The 20,497-nt window shown below is 53.4% G+C and overlaps 1 protein-coding gene and 1 long non-coding RNA gene across 4 annotated transcripts in view; one reads left to right on the plus strand and one right to left on the minus strand.

The window, feature by feature from the left end:
• Positions 1-20,497, plus strand: part of LOC121021661 (uncharacterized) — a 40,620-nt gene that overhangs the window by 2,033 nt on the left and 18,090 nt on the right. Inside the window, exons 1-2 of one of the 3 annotated variants that reach the window (XR_005786637.1) lie at positions 15,202-15,989; positions 16,711-17,115. The exons of the other annotated variants lie outside the window; for them this stretch is intronic. This is a non-coding gene — a long non-coding RNA (uncharacterized LOC121021661). Of the gene's footprint in view, positions 1-15,201; positions 15,990-16,710; positions 17,116-20,497 lie in introns of those variants that run through there. 3 annotated transcript variants of the gene reach the window in all.
• The window catches only part of LMOD1 (leiomodin 1), a 41,974-nt gene continuing 21,788 nt past the window's right edge, over positions 312-20,497 (minus strand). Inside the window, exons 2-3 of the mRNA XM_040462227.1 lie at positions 2,046-3,509; positions 312-1,084 (exon numbers count right to left, since the gene is read on the minus strand). Of these exons, the coding sequence (XP_040318161.1) occupies positions 1,058-1,084; positions 2,046-3,509 (1,491 nt within the window). The 3' untranslated portion in view covers positions 312-1,057. The remainder of the gene's footprint in view (positions 1,085-2,045; positions 3,510-20,497) is intronic.

Genomic DNA, 20,497 nt, shown 5'->3' on the forward strand with positions numbered 1-20,497 from the left:
ATCGCAGGGCCCTGTGCTCCACTCTGCCCCATCACCCCCAAAAGCGGCTCTGGCTAATGACTCCAGGCAGCAAGAATGGTCAGGAGCGGACCCTGGCTAAAGTCTAGTTTCCTTGGCCTGGTCCACCAGGTCAGTGGGGAGCCCTCTACTCAGGGCCGAGGTTTTCCCCTTGCACTGGACTTTCTGCAGAATGAACTTGTTATGTGGTCGACCCAAGATGGCATGGCAGGGAACCGGAGTGTCTAGAGTCCTCCACGGGGCCAGAGCGAGCATCAGCACCCTCAGTACGGTACAGAGGTGGGGCACAGTCATTCACAACTAAAGGCTTGTATATATTATCAAAATCTTATGGAAAAACAGATACACGGCTATTTATACAACAGCAGGTGGGTGTGAGGGAAACATCTGCTTTGGCATCAAACCTTCAGGACCAGCTGCCGTCTGTCCCTCTCCTCCCAGCTGGAGCCCACTCCCCACCAGGCACTTTCCATCCAGGCCAGCTGTCCCTGCCATGTCCTCTGATTAGCCCAGGAGGGGTTTCAGGGTGTCCTTAGCCCCTCCTCCTTCTCCCCTTGGGCCCTCATGCCCTCTCAATCTTCTGCCATTGCCCCACACAGAGGGCCACGGGCCCAGCAGCTTTGCCCCAAGGGCTCCTCAGAGGCCTGAATCCTGGCCCTGGAGGGCAGTGGGGCTGGGCTGGTTACGTGGTCCTGGTGGGACATCTTTCCTGAATCACAGGCCTTTTGCAACTTGACAGCTACTTGGGCCCCAGGCATGCCATCTTCTCAATGACACACTAAAAGGACTCTTCTTGTCCAGAAACCTCAGTTCCAGGTATAAAAGAAATTTTTGGAGAGCCTCAGAGACAAGAAAAGGAAAGTGAGAAGAGATCAGGCATCCTTCCTTGAACGTGGCCAGGCCTCTTGCTCTCCCACGGCAGAGTGGGGACATCCACAGCAGGTCAGCCAGGGCGGGGTGGGCGGGGTCTGTGCGGGCCTGGGAGGCAAGGCCTGGGCAGTCATGGCATTGGCAGACAGTGCCCCCCGGCAGTCTGGTCCTACTGAAGCAGTTTGGGCACCTCCACCTGTTAGGGCAAAGCAGAGACAGTTTAGAGAAAGGAGTCCAGTAAAGGGCTCTCTGCAATTCAATGCGCCTCCCGTTCATACACCTCAATGTATGTTTGTGAAATGAGTAAATGAGGTATTGACACAGAGGAAACATTTTTCCTTCTCTTTAAAAACTGGATGTCATCAAATGACCACGAGAATTACGCCTGAGCTTGTCTTTTATGTCATGGTGCCTAGCCCCAAATGATGTTGTGGGGGTAGGGTTAGCTGCCACCACCATCCAGTGAGACGGGCAGGTGACCATGGACTCTGTCACCAAAGATGGGGGGGAGGCAGAAGTTTGAGAAGAGGGGTCTCTAGGGATGGCTCATGTGTCTGTGGCACTGATTAGTCACCAGGAGATCCCCCTGAGGGCTGAATCTCCCAAAGACCTTTGGGATAAACAGATCTGTAGGACTAGGCTGGTCCTGAGAGGGAATTAGTAAAAGGGAGGTGGTTTTTGCTTTAGGAATGGGGGAGAGAAGACATGGTCGGGCCAGAGATGGAACTACGATGTAGAGGCTCTTTCTCTATTTCTGGGAGAAACTGGTTTAGCTGCAGTGTGGAGAAGTTGAGGCACGGAGTGAGAGGCTCAAGGAAGCTCCTTAGAGGAAGGAGAGAGTCCTCTCCCCCTGTGGGGATCAGGTGTGGCCTGCCCAGAGGCAGGGGGATGGATGGCGTGGCCAGAAGCGCCCTACGGACAAGCAGTCTGTACACATGGCTCCTCCCACAGCCCCCCCTTGCTGGTTCACCCTCTCCTCCAGCCCCGCTGCCCCCCCATCCGCCCCCTCTCCTCCAGCCCTGCTGGCTTCCCTCTCTCCTCCAACCCTGCTGCCCCATCCCCTGACCCCTCTCCTCCAACCCTGCTGCCCCCCCCCCCTCCAGCCCTGCTGGCCCCCTCTCCTCCAGCCCTGCTGGCCCCTGCCCACAACTACTTAACTTCTTGAGCTGCTTGAGGTTGCTGGAGCGAATAGCAGCCAGTAGCTGGTCGCGGGAGTTCTTCTCCTGGGCGGGGAGGACTTTGTCTCCCATCTTCCTCTGGGTAGCTGGTGACAAGGAGTTCTTCAGGTTCTCCATGATGAGGGGTGGGGCCAAGGGAGGTGGAGGCGGAGGTGGAGCGGCTGGAGCGCCCCCTTTCTTGGGCGAGTTCTTGGGCGAGGCCTTTGGAGATGGCTGGGGGGAGGGTTTGGGGGAGCCCTTGGCCAGCGCCCCTGACTTGGGCACCTCCAGCAGATCCTTCTTCTCCCCGCTGGCCTCCTGCGCCTGCCGTTGCTCCTGGAGCCGCTTTTGTCGCTGTTTGTCCATGTTGCGGCTGAGCAGGTTGGTGACCGTCATGCGGGGCCCAGCCAGCTCAAAATGGTAGCCCAGCTTGAGCAGGGTGGTGTTCTCCTTGAGCAGCTTGGCGATCTCCATCTCCGTCTTGCCGCCGCAGATGTGCCTCTGGTTGTGGAAGCGGAGCTCGGTCAGCGTGTTGTTCTGGAGGAGGGCCCGGAAGATGGCCAGGATGCCTTTGCCCGTGATGTGGTTAGAGTCCAGGTTCAGACTGGTGATGGTCTTGTTGGCCTTGAGCATGATGGCGATGGCGAAGGCCACGTGGTCATCGGCGCGCGTGTTGGCCAGGGCAAACACCTTGACCACAGTGTTGAACTCCAGAGCCTCGGTGAACCGGACTAAGATCTCATTCGTGATACAGTCTGAGTTGTTGACGTTCACCTCGGTCATCTCTGGGTCATTGTTCTTCACTCTCTCCAGAGGCTCATCAAATATGCTGGGGGCCGCTTCCTCCTCCGCCTTGGCAGGCCCTTCCGAGGGCTTGGTGGGGCTAGCGGGGGCCTGTTTCTCCAGGGCTTGGGTCTTGTTCTCTTCTTTGGGCTCCTTTTTATTTACGGACTCCTCTTTTTTCACTTTTTCATTCTCCCTTTTTGCATCCGTGTTCCCGCTTCCTCTTTTCACCTTCTCATCCTCCTTCCTGGCATCCACGGTCCTCCTCTCCCCTTTTCCCTTCCCGTCATCCTCTCTCTTACTCATCTCCTTCTCCTCTTTCTTCTTGTCTTTGTCTCTGCTTGGCCCCGTGCTCCTGTCACTGCCTTTCTTCTCTTCTTCCCTCCTTGGGGCTGCTGCCCTCTCCTCTCCCCTCCCCTCCTTCCCTGCCTCCTTTCTGTCCACCGCAGCCCTGACCCGACCCTTGTCAATACCCCTGATAAGCTTCTCCTCCTTGGGCTTCTCTCCACTTTTGCCATCGGCTTCATCTTTGTCTCTTGAGAAGCTTTTCTTTAAACCACCCCTCTTTGGCTCCTTCCCCGGGTCTGAGTCCTGTCTGGGGCCCAGGGTTTTTTTGCTGGCATCTCTGCCCCTTTCCTCTCCATTCTTGGCATCTGTCTTGGGCTCCACTTGCTTGTTTTCCTAAAAATTCAGAAAAGAAAAATAAACATGAAGAGCTGGCTACAGAGGGAGAGGAATGAGTATGGAGACAAGCACAGGGAGCATTTACATAACTGCCCTGGAGCCTCCAAAGGACTATGTCCACTGAGAACACCATAAGCTGTCGCGGTGATTCAAGCTGTCATGGGTGATTTAGAAGGAATGCTTCCAGGGGTGCCTGGATGGCTCAATTGGTTAAACGACCGACTCTTGATTTCGGGTCAGGTCATGATCTCAAGGTCATGATCTCATGGTGGTGAGGTGAGGTGAGGTGAGATAGAGCCCCGCCTTGGGCTTTGCCTGGGTGTTGAGCCTGCTTAAGATTCTCTCCCTCCCCCTGCCCCTCCACAACTTGTGCGCGCACACACTCTGTCACAAAAAAAAAAAAAAAAAAAAAAAAAAAAAAGGAATGCCTTGCTGAGCCATGTTGGAACCCAAGGTAAAAGGAAAAATCACTAATACTGGTCCTGCCTTTATTTAAAGCTGTGCATTTTTGGTTGTCATAGGTATTTTTGGCATTAAATTTGATTTTTAAAAATATCAGTTATCTTGATGACCGAGCTTTTTGGTGCCCCTTGCACTGTGTTCTAGGCAAGTGCCTTGCACACCTCACCCTAGTGCTCGCCCTGCTTCCAAAGGGTAGTAGGTCAGTGGTCTTCAGACACTGGGATTTTACAGCTAATACCTTTCTAAAGGAACAAAACAAAGTTAGAGGGACCAACATAGGGCTGCTAACATTTTATTTTACCAATTAAAGATATTTATGGGGGGGGGGGGCTAGGTGGCTCCGTCAGTTGAGCATCTGACTCTTGATTTCATCTCAGGTCATGATCCCAGGGTCATGGGATTGAGCCTTGTGTTGGGCTCTGTGCCGAGTGTGGAGACTGCTTGGGATTCTCTCTCTCTCTCCCTTCGCCCCTCTTCTCTGCTCTCTCTCTCTCAAAACAGGATATCTATAAATTGTATCTACTATTATCGTCTCATTGAAATAGGAAGGAGCTCACAGTAAAGAACTAAGGTAGGGGCGCCTGGGTGGCTCAGTCACTTGAGTGGCTGACCTGATTTTGGCTCAGGTCATGATCTCACAGTTTGTGAGATCGAGCCCCACATCAGTCTCTGTGCTTGCAGCTCAGAGCCTGCTTGGGATTCTCTCTCTCCCTCTCTCTCTACTCCTCCCCGGCTCATTCTCTCTCTCTCTGTCTTTCAAAATAAATAAGCAGTAAAAAAAAAAAAAAAAAAAAAAAGAAGAAGTAAGGACACACCTTTACATCAAATATGTGTAGCTTTTTGAAAAGCCCACAATATTGTTCTCATTTTTTAGTAGAAACTTTGCTAAGGGTCAGCACCTCTCTGGGAGGAGCCCTAGAGTCCACTGAGTGAGCTGACCTCAGGAGGACTCTGCCAGATTCAGGATCTAGGATTCTGTGACTCCACTTTGACCACACAGACACTGAGAAGTTGTTCAGGAAGGCCTTGGAAGGGAGTCAGCTGAGATGTGCTAAAGGCTTGAATTTTACATGCAACGTGGACCACCCTGTACTTCCATGAGGCCCTGTTTCTTCCTCCACGAAGTTCCATGAAGTGTGAGCCTTATTTTGAAATACTTGCTTCCTACCCCCATCAGAAGAGCCAAAGGAGCATCAGGATTGCCTAAGATTAGATATTAGATTTACCTGCCCAACTGTGATAGAGACCCCAGAGCGACTGGGACCTCAAGGAATGTCCTTCCCTAAAGGTTTTTGTTTGTTTGTTTAAGTTTATTTATTTATGGCGGCAGGGGGGTGGGGGTGGTTGTTGGGCAGGGAGAGAAGGAGAGAGAATCCCAGCAGGCTGTCAGCACAGAAACCCGACGTGGGGCTCGATCCCACAAACTGAAATTAAGACCTGAGCTGAAATCAAGAGTTGGCCGCTTAATGGACAACCGACTGAGCCACCCAGGTGCCCACCACCTCCCCAAAGGTTTTTTTTTTAAGAAGAGGCTGTGGCCTGATTATTAGAAAGGTTTTCTGTTTTTCAAGAGTGCCTGATTGGCATGTTGGAAGAGGAGGAGGAGGAAGGAAAAGCAACCCTGGATGGCACTGGTCCTCCCTCCCTCCCTCCCACCCAGCCCTTCCTCACTCCCACCCCCCACCCTGCCCTGACAGGACGGAATGGAGAACTGGTTGGTCCTATGGAAACAGTTTGTACCTGCACCACAAACACATGCCAGCGGGGACCAGCCCCGGGGTTTATTTAGCAGCAAAAGTCCTTGGCTCCTCTGCTAGAATCACAACAGGCAGCCAAGGGGCACGAGGCCTGGTGAGGCAGGGCTGAGGAATGTGCCCCTTCCCTCCTCCTGCCCTAGGGGGCAGCAGCACTGGGGGACTCACTGGTGCTTTCATGGTGGAGCAGGGTCCGCAGAGGGCTCTCTCACACTTCCTCTGGCCCCCACTGAACTGGATCTGACCCTTCGGATTACCCTGGATTACCCTTTCAGGGCGGGGAGCAGAAGTGATGGTGACTTTACTGTACCTTGACTTCAAAGGAGGAGGAAGCTCTTGGGAGTATGCAAATAGGATGTAAATGAGGAAATCCAGTGGATCAGCCCCTTTAGGACACTCCTAACATCTGCCCACAGCTCAGCCAGGAAATTCCAGCCCATCCCAGCTCAGAGTGGTTTCGTCACAAATTCCGTCCTGAGCGTGGAGGTGAGAGCTGGGTGCCACAGCCTCTCCAGCAGAGTCCAGCCCAGGCTCCAGAGGTCAGGCCCCCAAGGCGGGGAATCCTGCCCTCCCCTTCCAAAATGCACACCCTTCGGGATTTCTCAGTACCCACAGTGCGCTGCCCAGCTGCCCTCTGCATAGTTCCCACACCGATCACAGGCCTCACTTAGAGGGAAACTGGGGAGCCAGAGGAGAGGGATGGTAACGTAACCAGCAAGTTCAGGAAAAACTGGGTTCCAGATCTGACTGTCACCAGCAGCGGCCAAGTCAGTGTAACCTTTTCTGACCTTGTCCATTAGGGGCAAAGGCATTTCCCTCCACCTGCCCGGCAGCGCTCCGGGTGCCTGGCCGCCCCTGCTGCCCCCAGAACCTGCTCCACAGCTGTCTGCTCTCCCGATCAAACCCGTCCCACACTCAGACCAGGGCTCCCATTCGGAACCTTCCCCTGCTTTCCCATCAGGACTCCTTTCCCAACATTTTAACCCTCTCCCTGCCCTGACACCCCAGCCCTTGACCTCTCCCCTTGGTCTTCATCCAGGACTGCTCCCCACTCCCTCCTAGGGTACTCTCCCTACACTGGGGCCCCGGTTGGCTTGGAGCTGCCGAGTGTCTGTTCTTGAGGAGGTGTTCCAGCCCTTTAAAAAGAACCTAACGAAAGCCAGGCAGGGCGGGGGAGGGGAGCTGATTAATCATGGGTTTCCTCCAAATAGCCAGGAATGAGTGGGGCTGGGGCTTGTTGCTGCTCGTAGCCCTGAGAGCTCAGACGTTGCCTTAAAAGGAGAAGGAGCCCAGCGTCCTCCCAGGGCTGGGATTTCTGTTGAGCGAACTCCTCAGCACAAAACAGAGCTGCCTCCTTCTTGCTTATCTGAAAGGGAGTCCAAGCCAACTTCTTTTGCTTCGAGAACTGGTGGCACATCCTGGTGACCTCTGGAGGTTATTTTTGCTTGTCCTCCTGTCTCTAGGCCTCACTCCACTATTCATCCCTTGTAGCAAGAGGGGTTTAGGTTAGCTATAACAAAGAACTTCTATAAAGCAAAGGTCCACGGGCTTCTAGATGAGAGACCTAAGCAGCAAAAGTTGTTCTTCCCTTTGGGAAAAGCTTTAGGGTTAGGGGAAGCCCACAGGGGTGGTTTGGGAATCCATCACGGAGGCAGAGGAATGGAGGAGATGACCTCTGAAAACCTCTAACAACCTGTGAAATGATGCAGGGACCTAGTAATCAGGCTCAGAGGGAAGAAGCAGGTCCTTTCCCCCATCTGCTCCAGACCTATGGCCTCATGGCGTTGCTCTGTCACTTGGGTTAGGATCCAAGAAGCCAAATGCCTTTGATAGGTTCAGATGGCAGAACACAGCATCTTTTCCCTTACCGTGGGCCCTTGGATACTACTTCTAGAAGTCTTGTCTGATTGAACAGAGAAGAGAACATTTTACCACTTTTCATTGCCCAAGAGGGAGAGGAGAAGAATTGTCTCTCCAGAAGTTCCTAGAAAATGAGAACTTGCTGAGGGAAGGCCAAATCCCCTGTATGTGCTGCCCTCAGCCCTCAGCCCACAGTTGCCTAATACCTCACGTAGACCACTGCCAGGTCCTCTCCTTCCTATGACCCGTCACCTGCAGAGTAATCCCGCCAGAGGCCTATGCAAGGCAAAGAGTCTGCAGACCTCCCCAGAGGACAGCACCAAGATGAGATGGAACCTGGGGAAAAATTTTGTAACAGGACATGGAGGATGTGGGTCTGTCAAGCTCACTCCAGCCACTTGCCTAGGAGGGGGCAGAGCCAAGGAAGGCAGGGGTGACTGGCAATGACTGTGCCCTTCACGTGGGATCCACTGTCATGGATTCGGGTACATTTGTTCCATCCCCAAAGCAAGTCCGAGGGGATGTCAACTCAGATGGTTCAAGACCGGTCTTTTGCTAGGTTCCCCCGGGGCTTGCCTGGTGAGACAGACAGCCATTAGACTTTCTGTCTAGAGACCTCCACATGCACCAGCTCAAGCTCCAGGCTAGGGGCAGGGACTCCAGGCTCTGCAACTCTGCTTTCAGTGGACTGTCTCCCAAGCCTTAGCTGAAGTCCTGAAGGCACTGACAGCCTCAGGGTCCAAGCTCATTAGAAGCCAGCATTTTTAGCTTGGCTCTGGACTACAGCCTGCTTCTTGTTCCTTGTGGATCAGGTTATATTTAGTAGGAAAACATCGGGGAACTCTGTGGCATCCCCCAGTCCTCCCAGTGCTCCAACCCTTCACCACGTCTCCTTCCTGGTCCTGCACCAATGCTCTCCGCCAGCCCCCAGCATGTCTCAGAGCCCACGATCATGTTCCCCTGCTTCTCCCATGGAAGCTGGCCCAGCAGAAGGCTGGAGCCCTGGCCCTACTCTCTCCAGCCACCTGGAGACCCGATGTCAGACACCACAGCTGCCAGGGTCTTCTGTCTGCAAGGGAGGGCAGGGAGGAGCCAGCCATAGGCTGGAAGGCGTGCCCAAGGTCCCCCAGGGGAACAGCACCCTTACACAGCTGGTGTGAAGGTCAGGGCTGCTAGCAGGGCCCGGGGCTTGTGAGGACCAAGGAAATTCACTCCCTACAACCTCATGCCTCATTCTACATGGAATGCCAACTCTTTTTTCCACCAAGAAGAAAAAGATTCTAGATTCTCCTGATCAGGAGTTTCAGAAGGACCGGGGCGCCCAGGTGGCTCAGTCAGTTAAGCATCCGACTTCAGCTCAGGTCATGATCTTGCAGTTTGTGAGTTCGAGCCCTGCTTTGGGCTCTGTGCTGACAGCTCGGAGCCTGGAGTCTGCTTCTGATTCTGTGTCTCCCTATCTCTCTGCTCCTCCCCTGTTCACACACTGTCTCTCTCTCTCTCTCAAAAATAAACATTAAAAAACAAAAAGAAGTTTCAGGAGGACCAACTGCCTTTTGGGGAAAGTAGATTCCCAGAACTGGCGTTCGTGGGGAGGGCCAGCAAGGCCAACTTCCCTTGGTGGTCTGTGGGGCAGGAGTCCTCCACTGAGACTTAGCCCAGCTTGTTACACGGAGCTTAAGATTTTTTTTTCTTTTTTTTAAGTAGGCTCTGTGCCCAACATGGGACTTGAACATGTGACTCCAAGGTCAAGAGTTGCATGCTCTATGGACTAAGACAGCCAGGTGCCCCTGATCTGTTTTTTTTTTTTTTTTGTAACTGAAGTGTAGTTGACATACGATGTTACATTAGTTTCAGATATACACATAGTGATTTGACAATTCTATACATTATACAGTAGAGCTTCAGATGTTGAAACACCTGATACAGTCCCTAGAAAGCTATAGGTTCCCTCCAGAGCTGTCAGGAAAACGGGGATTGTTCTGGAAATGTCCTCCCTCTGGTGGCATGGGGATTCATTGGCTCTGCAGGCAGCTGGCCCTCGTGCCAATCCCAGTTCTGCCCTCGACTAGCTGTGTGATCTTGGGCAGGCTGCACACCTCCTCTGAACCTGTCGTCTCATATGCAGAATGGAACCGACCAACCTGGAGCTCGTCGTTAGGTTGCAAGTGGTTGTAAGGAGACTTATACCAAGGTCCTGACACCAAGAAGGACTTGAACAGGAGATAAACTGCCACGAGGCTGAGCCCTCCCTTCAGAAAAGTGCTGAGGCCAGTGGCAGGCAGGAGGGTTTGCCCCGCTCCACCTGAGGCCCCCCGCCCCCTGGCTTAGTATCGCAGTATTATTTGGAAGTGTGAAATCCAGCGCTCGCCCCGCGGTCGATGCAACTGCAGTTTGTATTTCCCCGTGAACAATGACACGACCACGTCCCAAACCCTGGAAAGCTGCCTGGGGAGCTAGAAGCCGGGAAGGGACCAGGTTGCTTTGGGAATTCTCTGTCACCCTCTCCCCCCAGTCCCATGGTGACAGAGGCAGGGGTGGAGTGCGACGGGAGCAGGTATCACCCACCCCCCAACAGCGCTAGGGTTCTATGAATGGTGGGGTCTGTGCAGGCCTGGGGGTACAAAGAGATGCCTGTTCTCTACGGCCAGCACCCTCCCCCCCCAAATCCTCCTGTGACCCTACTCATTCATCCACTGTGGCTTCATTCATTGGGAGGTATATATCAACCCCATCCTGGGGACATAGTGCTGCATAAGGCAGGCCCGCCCTCACAGCTTTGGGGGCATGGCAGGCAGGGGGACAAGTTGACATCAAGGTACGTGGCAGACGGTGCTGAGGCGGTGGCCCCGCTGCCTGAGAGTTACTGTTTCATCTGACAGCGTCCCTTCATGCCGGCCAGAGAATCACTGTGGCCTCCCGAACAGGCCTGGCAGCCCGTCTCTCAACCATTTCCCACACTGAAGTTCCTTGACTCCTTGGCTCAGGGACGAGGCCTTGGTATCTCCCAGAAACCCCCCCTTTTTGGTTATCTCAGCCCTGCCCATTTTCAGATCATCCTGGGTTGGCTTCCCCTGTTTCACAGCCCCCCCCCCCCCCCCACTGTGGGGAAATGTTGTCTCCACGGGCCCTTGCAGGGTCCTGAGCAGCCCCCTTCTCATCCCTTGTAGCTATGGAGGGACTTATGGGGAAACTGAGATCACAAAGGATGGGCTCAAGAAGGAGGAAGGCAATGGGGAATGGGGGCAGAAAAGGGCTTTAACCTCGCCCCCTTGGGTTCACATTTCTGGGAACATACTTTATGGGGCATTCAAGGGCTTACACACAGAGACCCATGAGTACACTCAGCTCCTGTCCGTGACTGGCGTATAGTTGATCCCCTAAGAAACAGGGGATCAAAATGAGATTCCTAATTTTGGGGTGGGGGCTGTATCATCTGGTGTGCAGACTGCAAAAGTGCCTCCTCACCGTACCTCCTGAGACTGTGAGGACTGCGTACCTGGAGCCCCCAGCCCGTGAGTGAGGTGGGAGGGAGGATGAGGAGGCCTGGCACGGGGGCCTGCACGTCGCAGGTGCCTCTGTAAATGCTTGTTGGGCATGCCGACAAAGTACACCAGACCCAAATAATTTGCATGGGTAACCTCAGAAATGGGCAGGTGTCAGGCCTGGAGAGACCCCCCCCACCCCAGGTAGCCCTGGTAGGGCCCCTTGAAACCAGGGACCAGCAGCTGTCCCAGCCTTCTGCTCCCAGCCGGAAGTCCTGTGGGTTGACAGTGTGAGAGCCTATCCACACCTAATAAATATGACAAGCAATGTTGGAGGCTTGTGTCCTCTTGTCCCCCAAGGGAACGTGGGCCACAGAAAGCCTCCAAACCGACCAGGGCTCCAGAGGGGTCATCTAGGGCACCCCCTGGGGGAATGTGTGCACCTGGTAAGCTCTGAGCGGAGAAGCCAAGGCTCATGCAGTCACAGAACTAAGAAAAGCTGTGTCCCTGCAAGCATCCCAGACGCCCCTTGCTGCCCTGTCCCCTCTCTGTTTGGTCTCTCTGGCCTCCCTGTGCTCTCCAGGACCAGCCTGATGTGAGCATGTGAATCAACTCTTGGGGTGGTGGGCAGGCTCCAGCCCCATGGTGGGATGTTCGTAGTTCATTGGGCCTAAGGTCTGGGAATGGCACCAATCTTTCTAGGGAAGGGCAAGGCCAACTCAAGCTGACCCTTTACCCAGTGAAGAAACTACATGGGAACGCTGGAGGAGCTCCTTTCATGGTTTTGAGCCCCATATTTCTAAAGGGCACGTCCCCCAGCCCTGGCTGCCAGCCCACTGGAGAAGTCAAGTTCAATCTTCTTCCCCAAATCCTCAGTCCACAACAGCTTTCTACTACGTTTCCTCTCCAGCAAAACAATTGCCAAATCAATGAGGGTTCATCGAGGTGCCGTTGGCTGTGCTTCACGTGGAGTTAGCAACTCCTGCAGCCCCGTGCTGGCTCTGCAGGGTGGTTACTGCCACAGGTGGTTACTCCTGTGTCACAGAAGAAGAAACAGAAGCCCAGATCATGCAGCTATTACGTGAGGAAGCAAGGACTCAGGTTCTAGAGTCCGAACTGTTTACCTCTTTATCACACTGTCTTGCGTGAGTGGGCCACATGCCAAGCCGGTCTTTGACTTAAATGCCTGGTACAGAGATAGGCTCTCCACCCCCTGGCCGCCCAACCCTGAAAGAAGAATGTTTTAGTGTTTGCAAGGTGGGAGATGCCATGCTAAGTGCCTCACGCAAGCCACCCATCTCATTCACTCCTCTGTGCTGCCACCAGAGGAGGGCCCAGCACGGAGAGGTTCCAACCTCCCTGGGAGGAAGCTTGGAAGAGGGCTGGCAGGGGTGGGGGACCTCGTGCTGCTGGCTGGTAGCGGCCAGGGTGACCTTCGCTTGTGTCTTCTTTTCCCACTGTTCCCTATAAGCTTGTATCATGGTCTTAACGACCATCACATTATGATGGCATCTTAGAGATAAGCCACAGAAAAGTCAGAATTCTGGACAATGTGCTCAGGGGCAGTCATGGCATCTGGGAGTCGGTGGAAACATTTTCGGCATCCTGCAGATGGTGTCATTCTTAAACAAGTCACATCAGTAGTAAGGGCGAGGACTGGATTTCAAGCTCAGATCTCTTGGGTTCTAAAGATCGTGCTCTTGTCTACTATGCTACGCTCACTCCCCACCATCAGACCCTAAGGAAGGAATGCCGGGTTCTGCCAGGCACTCCTGGCAAAGCACACAACATGGACCCGACGCTTGCCACCTGGGCATCTGATCACTCGGTCATACACTCGAGGGGTGACAGCTCTGCCAGATGCTGGGCTCAGCTCCGGGGAGACAGAAATGGATGGCCATGAGTCTCCGCAGAGCCGGGAGAGGCACCTGGCGTCCCCTTGGATTTCGTGTTCAGGCTGGGAGGAGGGGCCATCTGGGAGGGAAGGGCCCATGGCTCTTGCAGGGTTAAGGGGAAGGTAGCCTCAAGAGTATAAAAATCAAGGTGCCAAGGTGGGGAAACCATGGCTGTCTCCAGTCAGGCCTGGAAGAGGGAACCCAAGGGGTACGTGGAAGATGGAGACCACCAGAAGCCTGGGGAAGGAGCCGGGCCTGTGGGGGACACGGAGGAGGCCTGGCTGAACAGGAGAAAGATCCATGTGGGTTTTCTGACAGAGGTGAACACTAGGTCTGAGAAAGCCCTCACAGAGCACAGAGCCAGAAAGTTGCACTGAGGAAGGTTCCATAAGTGGGGAGACACAGGAGCTGACCCCGAAGGAGGAGGAGGAGTTTGGGAAGCAGGGAAGGAGCCCTGCGTGTTGAGCACGAGGCTTTCCTCTGCAGCCTCACCTCCTCTGCCCTCGTTCCCAAGCCCCATCCTACAACTCTGTTCCTTTACAGGCACTTCTGCACCCCGTGTTCAGCGGGTTAACCTCTCTCTACCCATCGCCCAGCACCAACGAAGCATTGGGCGTGGCCTGCTTTAGGAAGTCGCCCCGGATCCCCCAGCCCCTGCCCTGGGCCCCTCCCCCACAACTCCCAGTCTTGGCCCCTATCACTCTGTCCCTTTGTCCATCTCCCCTTATGGGCCCATGGCCAGGAAGGATGCCTTATCATTCACTGGATCCCCGGCAGAGAGTGCCAGGCACATTGTAGGTGCTTGCTTGATAACTATTGAATGAATGAATGAGTGAATGAATGACTGAATGAGTGAATGATGGCCACCAGATGCAGCCAAATATTAGTTTGGAATAATGAAGATCAAGAAAGCTTGTAGAGTAAGGAGCTGAGCACAAATAAGTGCTCAAATAAGCACCAACATTGTTTGACATTGGTGTTGGAGGTGAAAAGGGTGCACTCCCTCCACTCACCACTGGCAGAGACAAATTCCAAGGCCGAAATGCCAGTGGGCTCAGCGTCCGGTCTGGCCACAGGTTGGAGAGCCCTGGATGTCAGCCTTCTCGGCCTGGTCCAGGTGTGCTACATATCCCCAGCCCTTCAGCCCAGTTCCTGCGGGGGCTCCTTGGGCAGGGCACATGTTCCATAGCCCAGGGCAGGCCGAGTCGGGGTCAGACAAGGGGCCAGGGTTCCTGGGAGAATGAATGCGTGTGATTCCACCTCACTTCTGGAAAGACACTCCAGGGCTCTGCCATTCAGTAGGGCCAGCTGTAGAGCATTTCTAGACTACTCACACCCTCTCCCGAGGAAGCCAGGCCTGAGACAGCCACAGGTGCCCTCTGCACAGTTGCGGCCTCTGCTGGTGGCTCTCCTGGCTCCCCATCCCTTCCCTCCTGGCACTGGGTCCAGATCGCCAGCCCCAAACCAGGTTTGACCGTAGGGTGCACCCCTGTGTATGTTACACATCCCAGGGTCCACACCCAGAAGGCCTGCTGGGTCTGTGGCTGCCTGCCTTGGCCTGCAGCCTTGAGGATGTCCAGAGCCGGAGGGGAAGGAGGTAGGAGCTGAGAGGCAGCTAGACAAGCCAGGCCAGCTCCCAGAGCCTGCCCGCCAGTGACATTCCTTAAAGGAATGCAGTAAACAAGGAGAAGCCCAGCCCCATGGGGCCAGAGGTGGGAGGCTAGGGGTGGGAGTGGAGGCAGTGACAGCCATTCTATCCAATATCTTCACCACTTTATCCCAAAGGATGGAGCAGCTGGGGAGAGGTCAAGTTTGTTTTACCAAACCAGAGGTTTCTAAGAAGCTAGCTCTCAGAGCTGTCATCCATTAGCTAGTTCCCTGAGTGACCTCTCTGGGCCACTACTGGAAACATGATCTTTCAGGACAAGGCTAGAGTCCCCTGAACAACTCAGTTGTTATTTATCCAGGCCACCGCTGACCCTCTTGCTGCTGAGGCGGCGTGAGACTTGACAGCTGCTAAATGTTGCCTGCGAAGTGGGGACACCACAAAAAGTTTAAATTCAGGTTTTTTTTTTCCTTTTTAAGGCTGAGTAAGATTCCATTATATCTATATGCCACATTTTGTTTATCTATTCATCCATGGAGGGGCGCTTGCACTGTTTCCACCTTTTTCACTATTGTTCATAATGCTGCTATGAACGTGGGTGTGTGAACATCTGTTCCGGTCCTGACTTTCTGTTCTTTTGGGTCTCCACCCGGAAGTGGCGTCGCTGGAACGTGATCCAAATTCTGACTTCTCTGTACCACCCACCTGACTGCTTCGCCTCTGATCCTATCCAACGTGTTAACCACATTCTTGCAAATATCCTCCGCCGGGGCCATGCCCACTGGTCAGAGCCCCCTCCCTGAACCTCACCGCTCCATGATTGTGCCGCATGCCCCCCACAGGTTGCTGGGCCAGGCAGGGCAAGCAACCCACCCCTACAGTGGGGCTACTGCCCTCCACGCCCCGCAGCCTTGCCTCCTGGGTGACATCAATGCCGAGCCCTAGCACTAGGGTTAGAATGCCAGGTTCTAGTGTTTGCCCTTATGCCAATGTGGGGATCGTAACCCTTCACAGGGTTCGGAGCCTTCAGTGAAGTGTTCCGTGCAAGGCCTTTGCAGCAGAGCCGAAGGCACTGGAAGCTGGCAGTAAAAGTTAGCTGTCATGATCTGGTTTCCCAGATTTACAGCTCTCTCCTGGTTCTCCCACCTGCACCTGTTCGAAGCTCTCAGATTCCTTGTCCTCCGTTTCTCATCCCACTCCGCCCCATTCTCAGCAGATCATCTCCCCTACTCACTTCCCAGGAATCAACAGAAACCAGCCTGTGGGAATTCTCCAACTTCCCGCCCTCTCTCTCCTACCAGCTCACTTCCATCCTTTCTCCAGTCCTGGGAAGGACGAAGCACCTGTCCGCCTGTTCCAGGCTCACCGTGCCGTGGACTCTGGCTCCCACACTCTCTCCCGTGGCCTTCACATCCCAGGTCAGTCAGATCTGTGCCTATACCCCCCGCTCCCACTGGGTGCCGCCCCGTACCAATAGCCTTTTATACCCAAACTTCCCCCAAATGTTCTTGTAAAGTCCCTACCCATTCCTGGATCCAACACACTCTCACCTCAGCCCCGAGATTCCATAGAAATTAGTTTCATCCAGATCATTACTGACCCCCTTATTGCTAAATCAGGTTGACATTTGTATTCTTTATCTTGTTTAATTGCTTGGGAATTGCATGCCTCTTAAATGTGGGTGTTTTCAAGGTCTGATTTTGAGCCTCCTTTGTTTTCACTTTTAGGCCCTCTCCCTGGGTGACCTCATTTATTCTGATGGCATGAGTTGTGTTCTGATGTCTCTCGAAGCTGTATTCCTGGGCTGGGCACCACTGCAGAGGTTCAGACCCTCGTATCCAACTGTCTGTTATACCTCCTGGCATGTCTGTCCCCACGTATCTTAAAATCTGAGATCCCCCTGGCTTCCCACCGCCATGCCCTTTCCTGCTCCACTCCCTGTCTTGGTGAATGGCTCTTCCAAACACCTGGTGGCTCAAGTCAGAAGTCCTGAAGGCAAGAGGATGGGAGGAGTATGTGGGGAGAGGCGATGTGGACCCCTCTGCACTCACGCCATCCCAAGGGATTTGGGGAGAGGCTGTGAAATCAACTGATTTTATAAAAGATGGTTTTATCTATCCCCTTATCTCCTACACACAGATGATGCAACCTCCTCACCCCCACTCCCATCAGTCCCTCCTCTCATCCTCACTGATGCTACTTTCATCCAGGCAGCTGTCACCTGTCACTGGGGCTACTGCAGCAACCTTCACCCTGGCCTTGCTGACCTCCTCTAGGATAGTCTTTACACCGCAACCACAGAGACTCTGCTGAAGCACAGATCTGTCGATTCACTTCTTTGCCTGAAACCTTCCATGGTTCTCCAGCACCCCTGGGATAAAGTCTAGACTCCCACAGTCCGTTCCCACCTGGCTGCTGACTGCCCTCTCTCGGCGTTGCGTCCTACGCTGCCGCTCAGCCCTGCTCGATTCTCTCGGTTCTTTTAAGGAGCCTTTGGAGTGATGTTCTCGCCACTTGGAAGGCTCGTCCTCCCTCATTTTTCTGGTAAGTTCTTACCCTAATCCTTAACCTAAAGATGTTTTAACTTAGATCTTTAATTCAACTGGATTATATCTTGGAGTCTGAAGTGAATAGTAATCTGCTTTTGAAACAGATATCTAGGGGCGCTTGGGTGGATCAGTTGGTTAAGTGACCAACTCTTGATTTCGGCTCAGGTCATGATCTCACGGTACATGAGTTCGAGCTCCGCATCGGGCTCTGCTCTGGCAGTGTGGGGCCTACTTGGGATTCTCTCTCTCCTCTCTCTGCCCTCCCCACTCGTGCTCTCTTTCTCTCAAAATAATAAATAAAAAAACCCAGATATCTAATATCTGGATTACTTTTATGATCAGAAAAATGAAAAGTTGTTTTATAAAAAAACAAATAATTGTCTTTAAATAATTCTGTTTCATAGCAAAAAAAGAAAAACCATGACCCCTCAGGCCAGCAGCAGGGAGAAGGGATGGAAGAGACGGGAGGGGACAGAAAGGTGGGGGGGTGATACCCCACCATGCAGCCCAGCAAGGCTGTGCCAGGACCTGCCATGGAGCCTGACCCTTGCCTGGTTCTGTTCCAATGGTTTCGAAGTCAGCCCGGTGATAAATATTAGTGCCAAGCAGAAGGGCCAGAAGAGTCTCAGGCACCGCCTCCAACTCCAGTGTAAACATAAACTCCACAGTTCATTTTTACCTCCCAGGACGATCTCCACTGGGGTGGAGTGGTGGCTAAGAAAAGGATACTCTGTTTGTGAACCCAGGAAATGACATCTTCTGATGCAGTCCAGCTCAAGACCAAGGCTTTGCATGGGGAGCAAATGCCATCCACTGCAGTTTCTGCATTGCCTTTATAAGCGAATGGGAAGGAAGGAATATTCTGGAAAAAATAGGGATGTGCAAACTTGGGTGGTTGGGCTTTTGCACTGAATGTTTCACCGAATTCTGCCAGAGACTATGGTGATTCTTGTCTGCTCTAAGTCTTTAAGGGTGAAGTTTTCTCGTGAAAAGGATATTAAAGAGGAGAAGATGGGGGGCACCTGGGTGGCTCAGTCAGTTACGCGTCCGACTTCGGCTCAGGTCATGAACTCATGGTTCATGAGTTCCAGCCCCACGTTGGGCTCTGTGCTGACAGCTCAGAGCCTGGAGCCTGCTTCGGATTCTGGGTCTCCTTCTCTGTGTGCCCCTCTCCCGCTTGCACTCTGTCTGTCTCTCTCTCTCTTTCTCAAGAATAAATAAACACTAAAAAATTAAAAAAAAAAAAAAAAGAGGAGAAGTTGGGACAGTGAGGAGTGGCTCTGTGGTTCTTGCTCCTCTCCAAGGAGCCCAAGAAGAGCCACCAAGAGGCACCAGCAAGCAAGGGAGGGTGGAAAGTGCCTACTTTTCCCCAAGATCCTTACTCCTCCCGCCAAAGGTGTGGGCATTTTACTGCCAGGGGGAAAAATGGGAAGGCGGGTGGGGAGCAGGGTTCAAGGTGAGGGCGTCGCTTTATGGCTTGTGCTGGCCAGACCTTCCCAGGCAGCACCGTTTGGGTTTCTGTTTGGAAGACATAAAGAACGCATCTCCAGGGGCTGAAGAGTCTTGTTGTGGATCTTCTCTGTGATGAAGGATCAGCTCCAGTGCTCTCTGCAGACCTAAGTGTTTTGCCAACTGGTCTGGTGACTCATACTGGGAAGCTTGTAGCAAACCCCATTTTTGGAGAAGCTGGGAAATCTCTTTGTGGAAACAAACAAGTCCCTTTAGCGCTCCGCGCTCTGAAATGCCTGCTCTCTGCTTCTTCACTTCATCCCAGCACAGACAAAAACCCAAGCGAGGCTGGAAAACATTGTAAAGAGCTGCTTAAATGTAAGCTGTTTGTCCCAGAGCGCTGGGTCCCACTTAGGTCCCAGGGGGTAGCAGGAGGAACATGCTGTCCTCTTGCCGCCTGGGGCCAAGAGCAGGAGGCCTGGCTCTCACACAGCCACCCTCTGGCCTGTTCTAAACAGAGGAGGCTGCATACAGTGGCCTCATCAGGACTGGTTTCATGAGCATGTGGCCTCTGCAGCTGCACAGGGCCCGGTGCTCAAAAGGGCCATGTGCCTGGTTTAACGCTCTACTGTCACCGTCCTGAAAGTCTTAGTAATTATTATTATTTTTTTAAAAATTTTAATGTTTATTTTGAGAGAGAGAGTGTAGGGAAGGGCAGAGAGAGGGAGAGAGAGGATCCCAAGCAGGCTCCATGCTGTCAGCACAGAGCCGGACATGGTGCTCGAACTCACGAACCGTGAGATCGTGGCCTGAGCCAAAATCAGGAGTCAGCCGCTTAACCGACTGAGTCACCCAGGCGCCCCAGTCTTAGTCGTTATTGAACAAGGAGCTCCATGTTTTAATTTTACACCAGGTCCTGAGAATTCTGTAGCCAGTCCTGGGCCTCGTAGAGAAACAGAAGCGGAGGATGTCAGGGGTAGAGCGGATCCCTGCCTTCCTGCTTTCACCGTGCTCGGGAAAGGCAGCCCCAACTCCCCAGACGCTGTGACTCCGGCCTTGATTCTTCCTGCTCCCTTCATCCCACCTTCCCAGTAAATCTCAGGCGAGCCTCTCCCCACCCCTCCTCCACTGCTGTGCCTGGCCACCATCCTCTCTAGTCTCCCTGCCTCGTATCTTCCTTCTCTCGTCAAGACATCTGCACGCTGTAGTCAGAGAGATCTCTCTAAAACAGAAACCTGATCAGTGGCTCCCAGGCTTTCAGGAGGAAGTCCAGACTTCTTAACTTGGCACGCAAGGCCCTTCATGATCTGGCCCGTGCCTGCCCCTGCCTCCCTCCTCCTCTGCGCCTGCACCAGGGTCATAGTGAAGTGCGCCGCTCTGGTCTCTCTGGGCTCATGTCCGTGCTTCCTGCCCCCAGAACGGCCACTGCCCTCCTTCGCCTGCCTCGCCCTTTTCGTTCTCCTTCTCTGCCTCCTCCTTGCCTTCTCCGCCATCTTATTTTTAACTTCTTATTATGGGGAAGTTCAATGGTATATAAACTAGACAGAACAGCATAATGGGCCTCAGGGTACCCATTGCCCACCTTCCACAGTTACCAACATCTGGCTAATCTTGCTTTATCTCTATGCCCGCCCGCCCACGTTTCTCCCATCCTCAGATGATTCTGAAGCAAATCCCAGGTATATTGTTTCATTCATAAATGTTTCCATGTGTCCCTTTAAATGTTTTTTAATTTTTAAAAAATATTTATTTTTGAGAGAGAGAGACAGAGCATGAGTGGGGGAGAGGGAGACACAGAATTTGAAGCAGGCTCCAGGCTCTGAGCTGTCAGCATGGAGCCTGACGCGGGGCTCGAACCCACGGACTGCGAGGTCATGACCTGAGCCGAAGTCGGACGCTCAAACAACTGAGCCACCGAAGCACCCCTG

The sequence above is a fragment of the Herpailurus yagouaroundi genome, unplaced genomic scaffold (assembly GCF_014898765.1).
Source record: "Herpailurus yagouaroundi ecotype Mexico unplaced genomic scaffold, PumYag 308, whole genome shotgun sequence".
Taxonomy (NCBI): domain Eukaryota; kingdom Metazoa; phylum Chordata; class Mammalia; order Carnivora; family Felidae; genus Herpailurus; species Herpailurus yagouaroundi.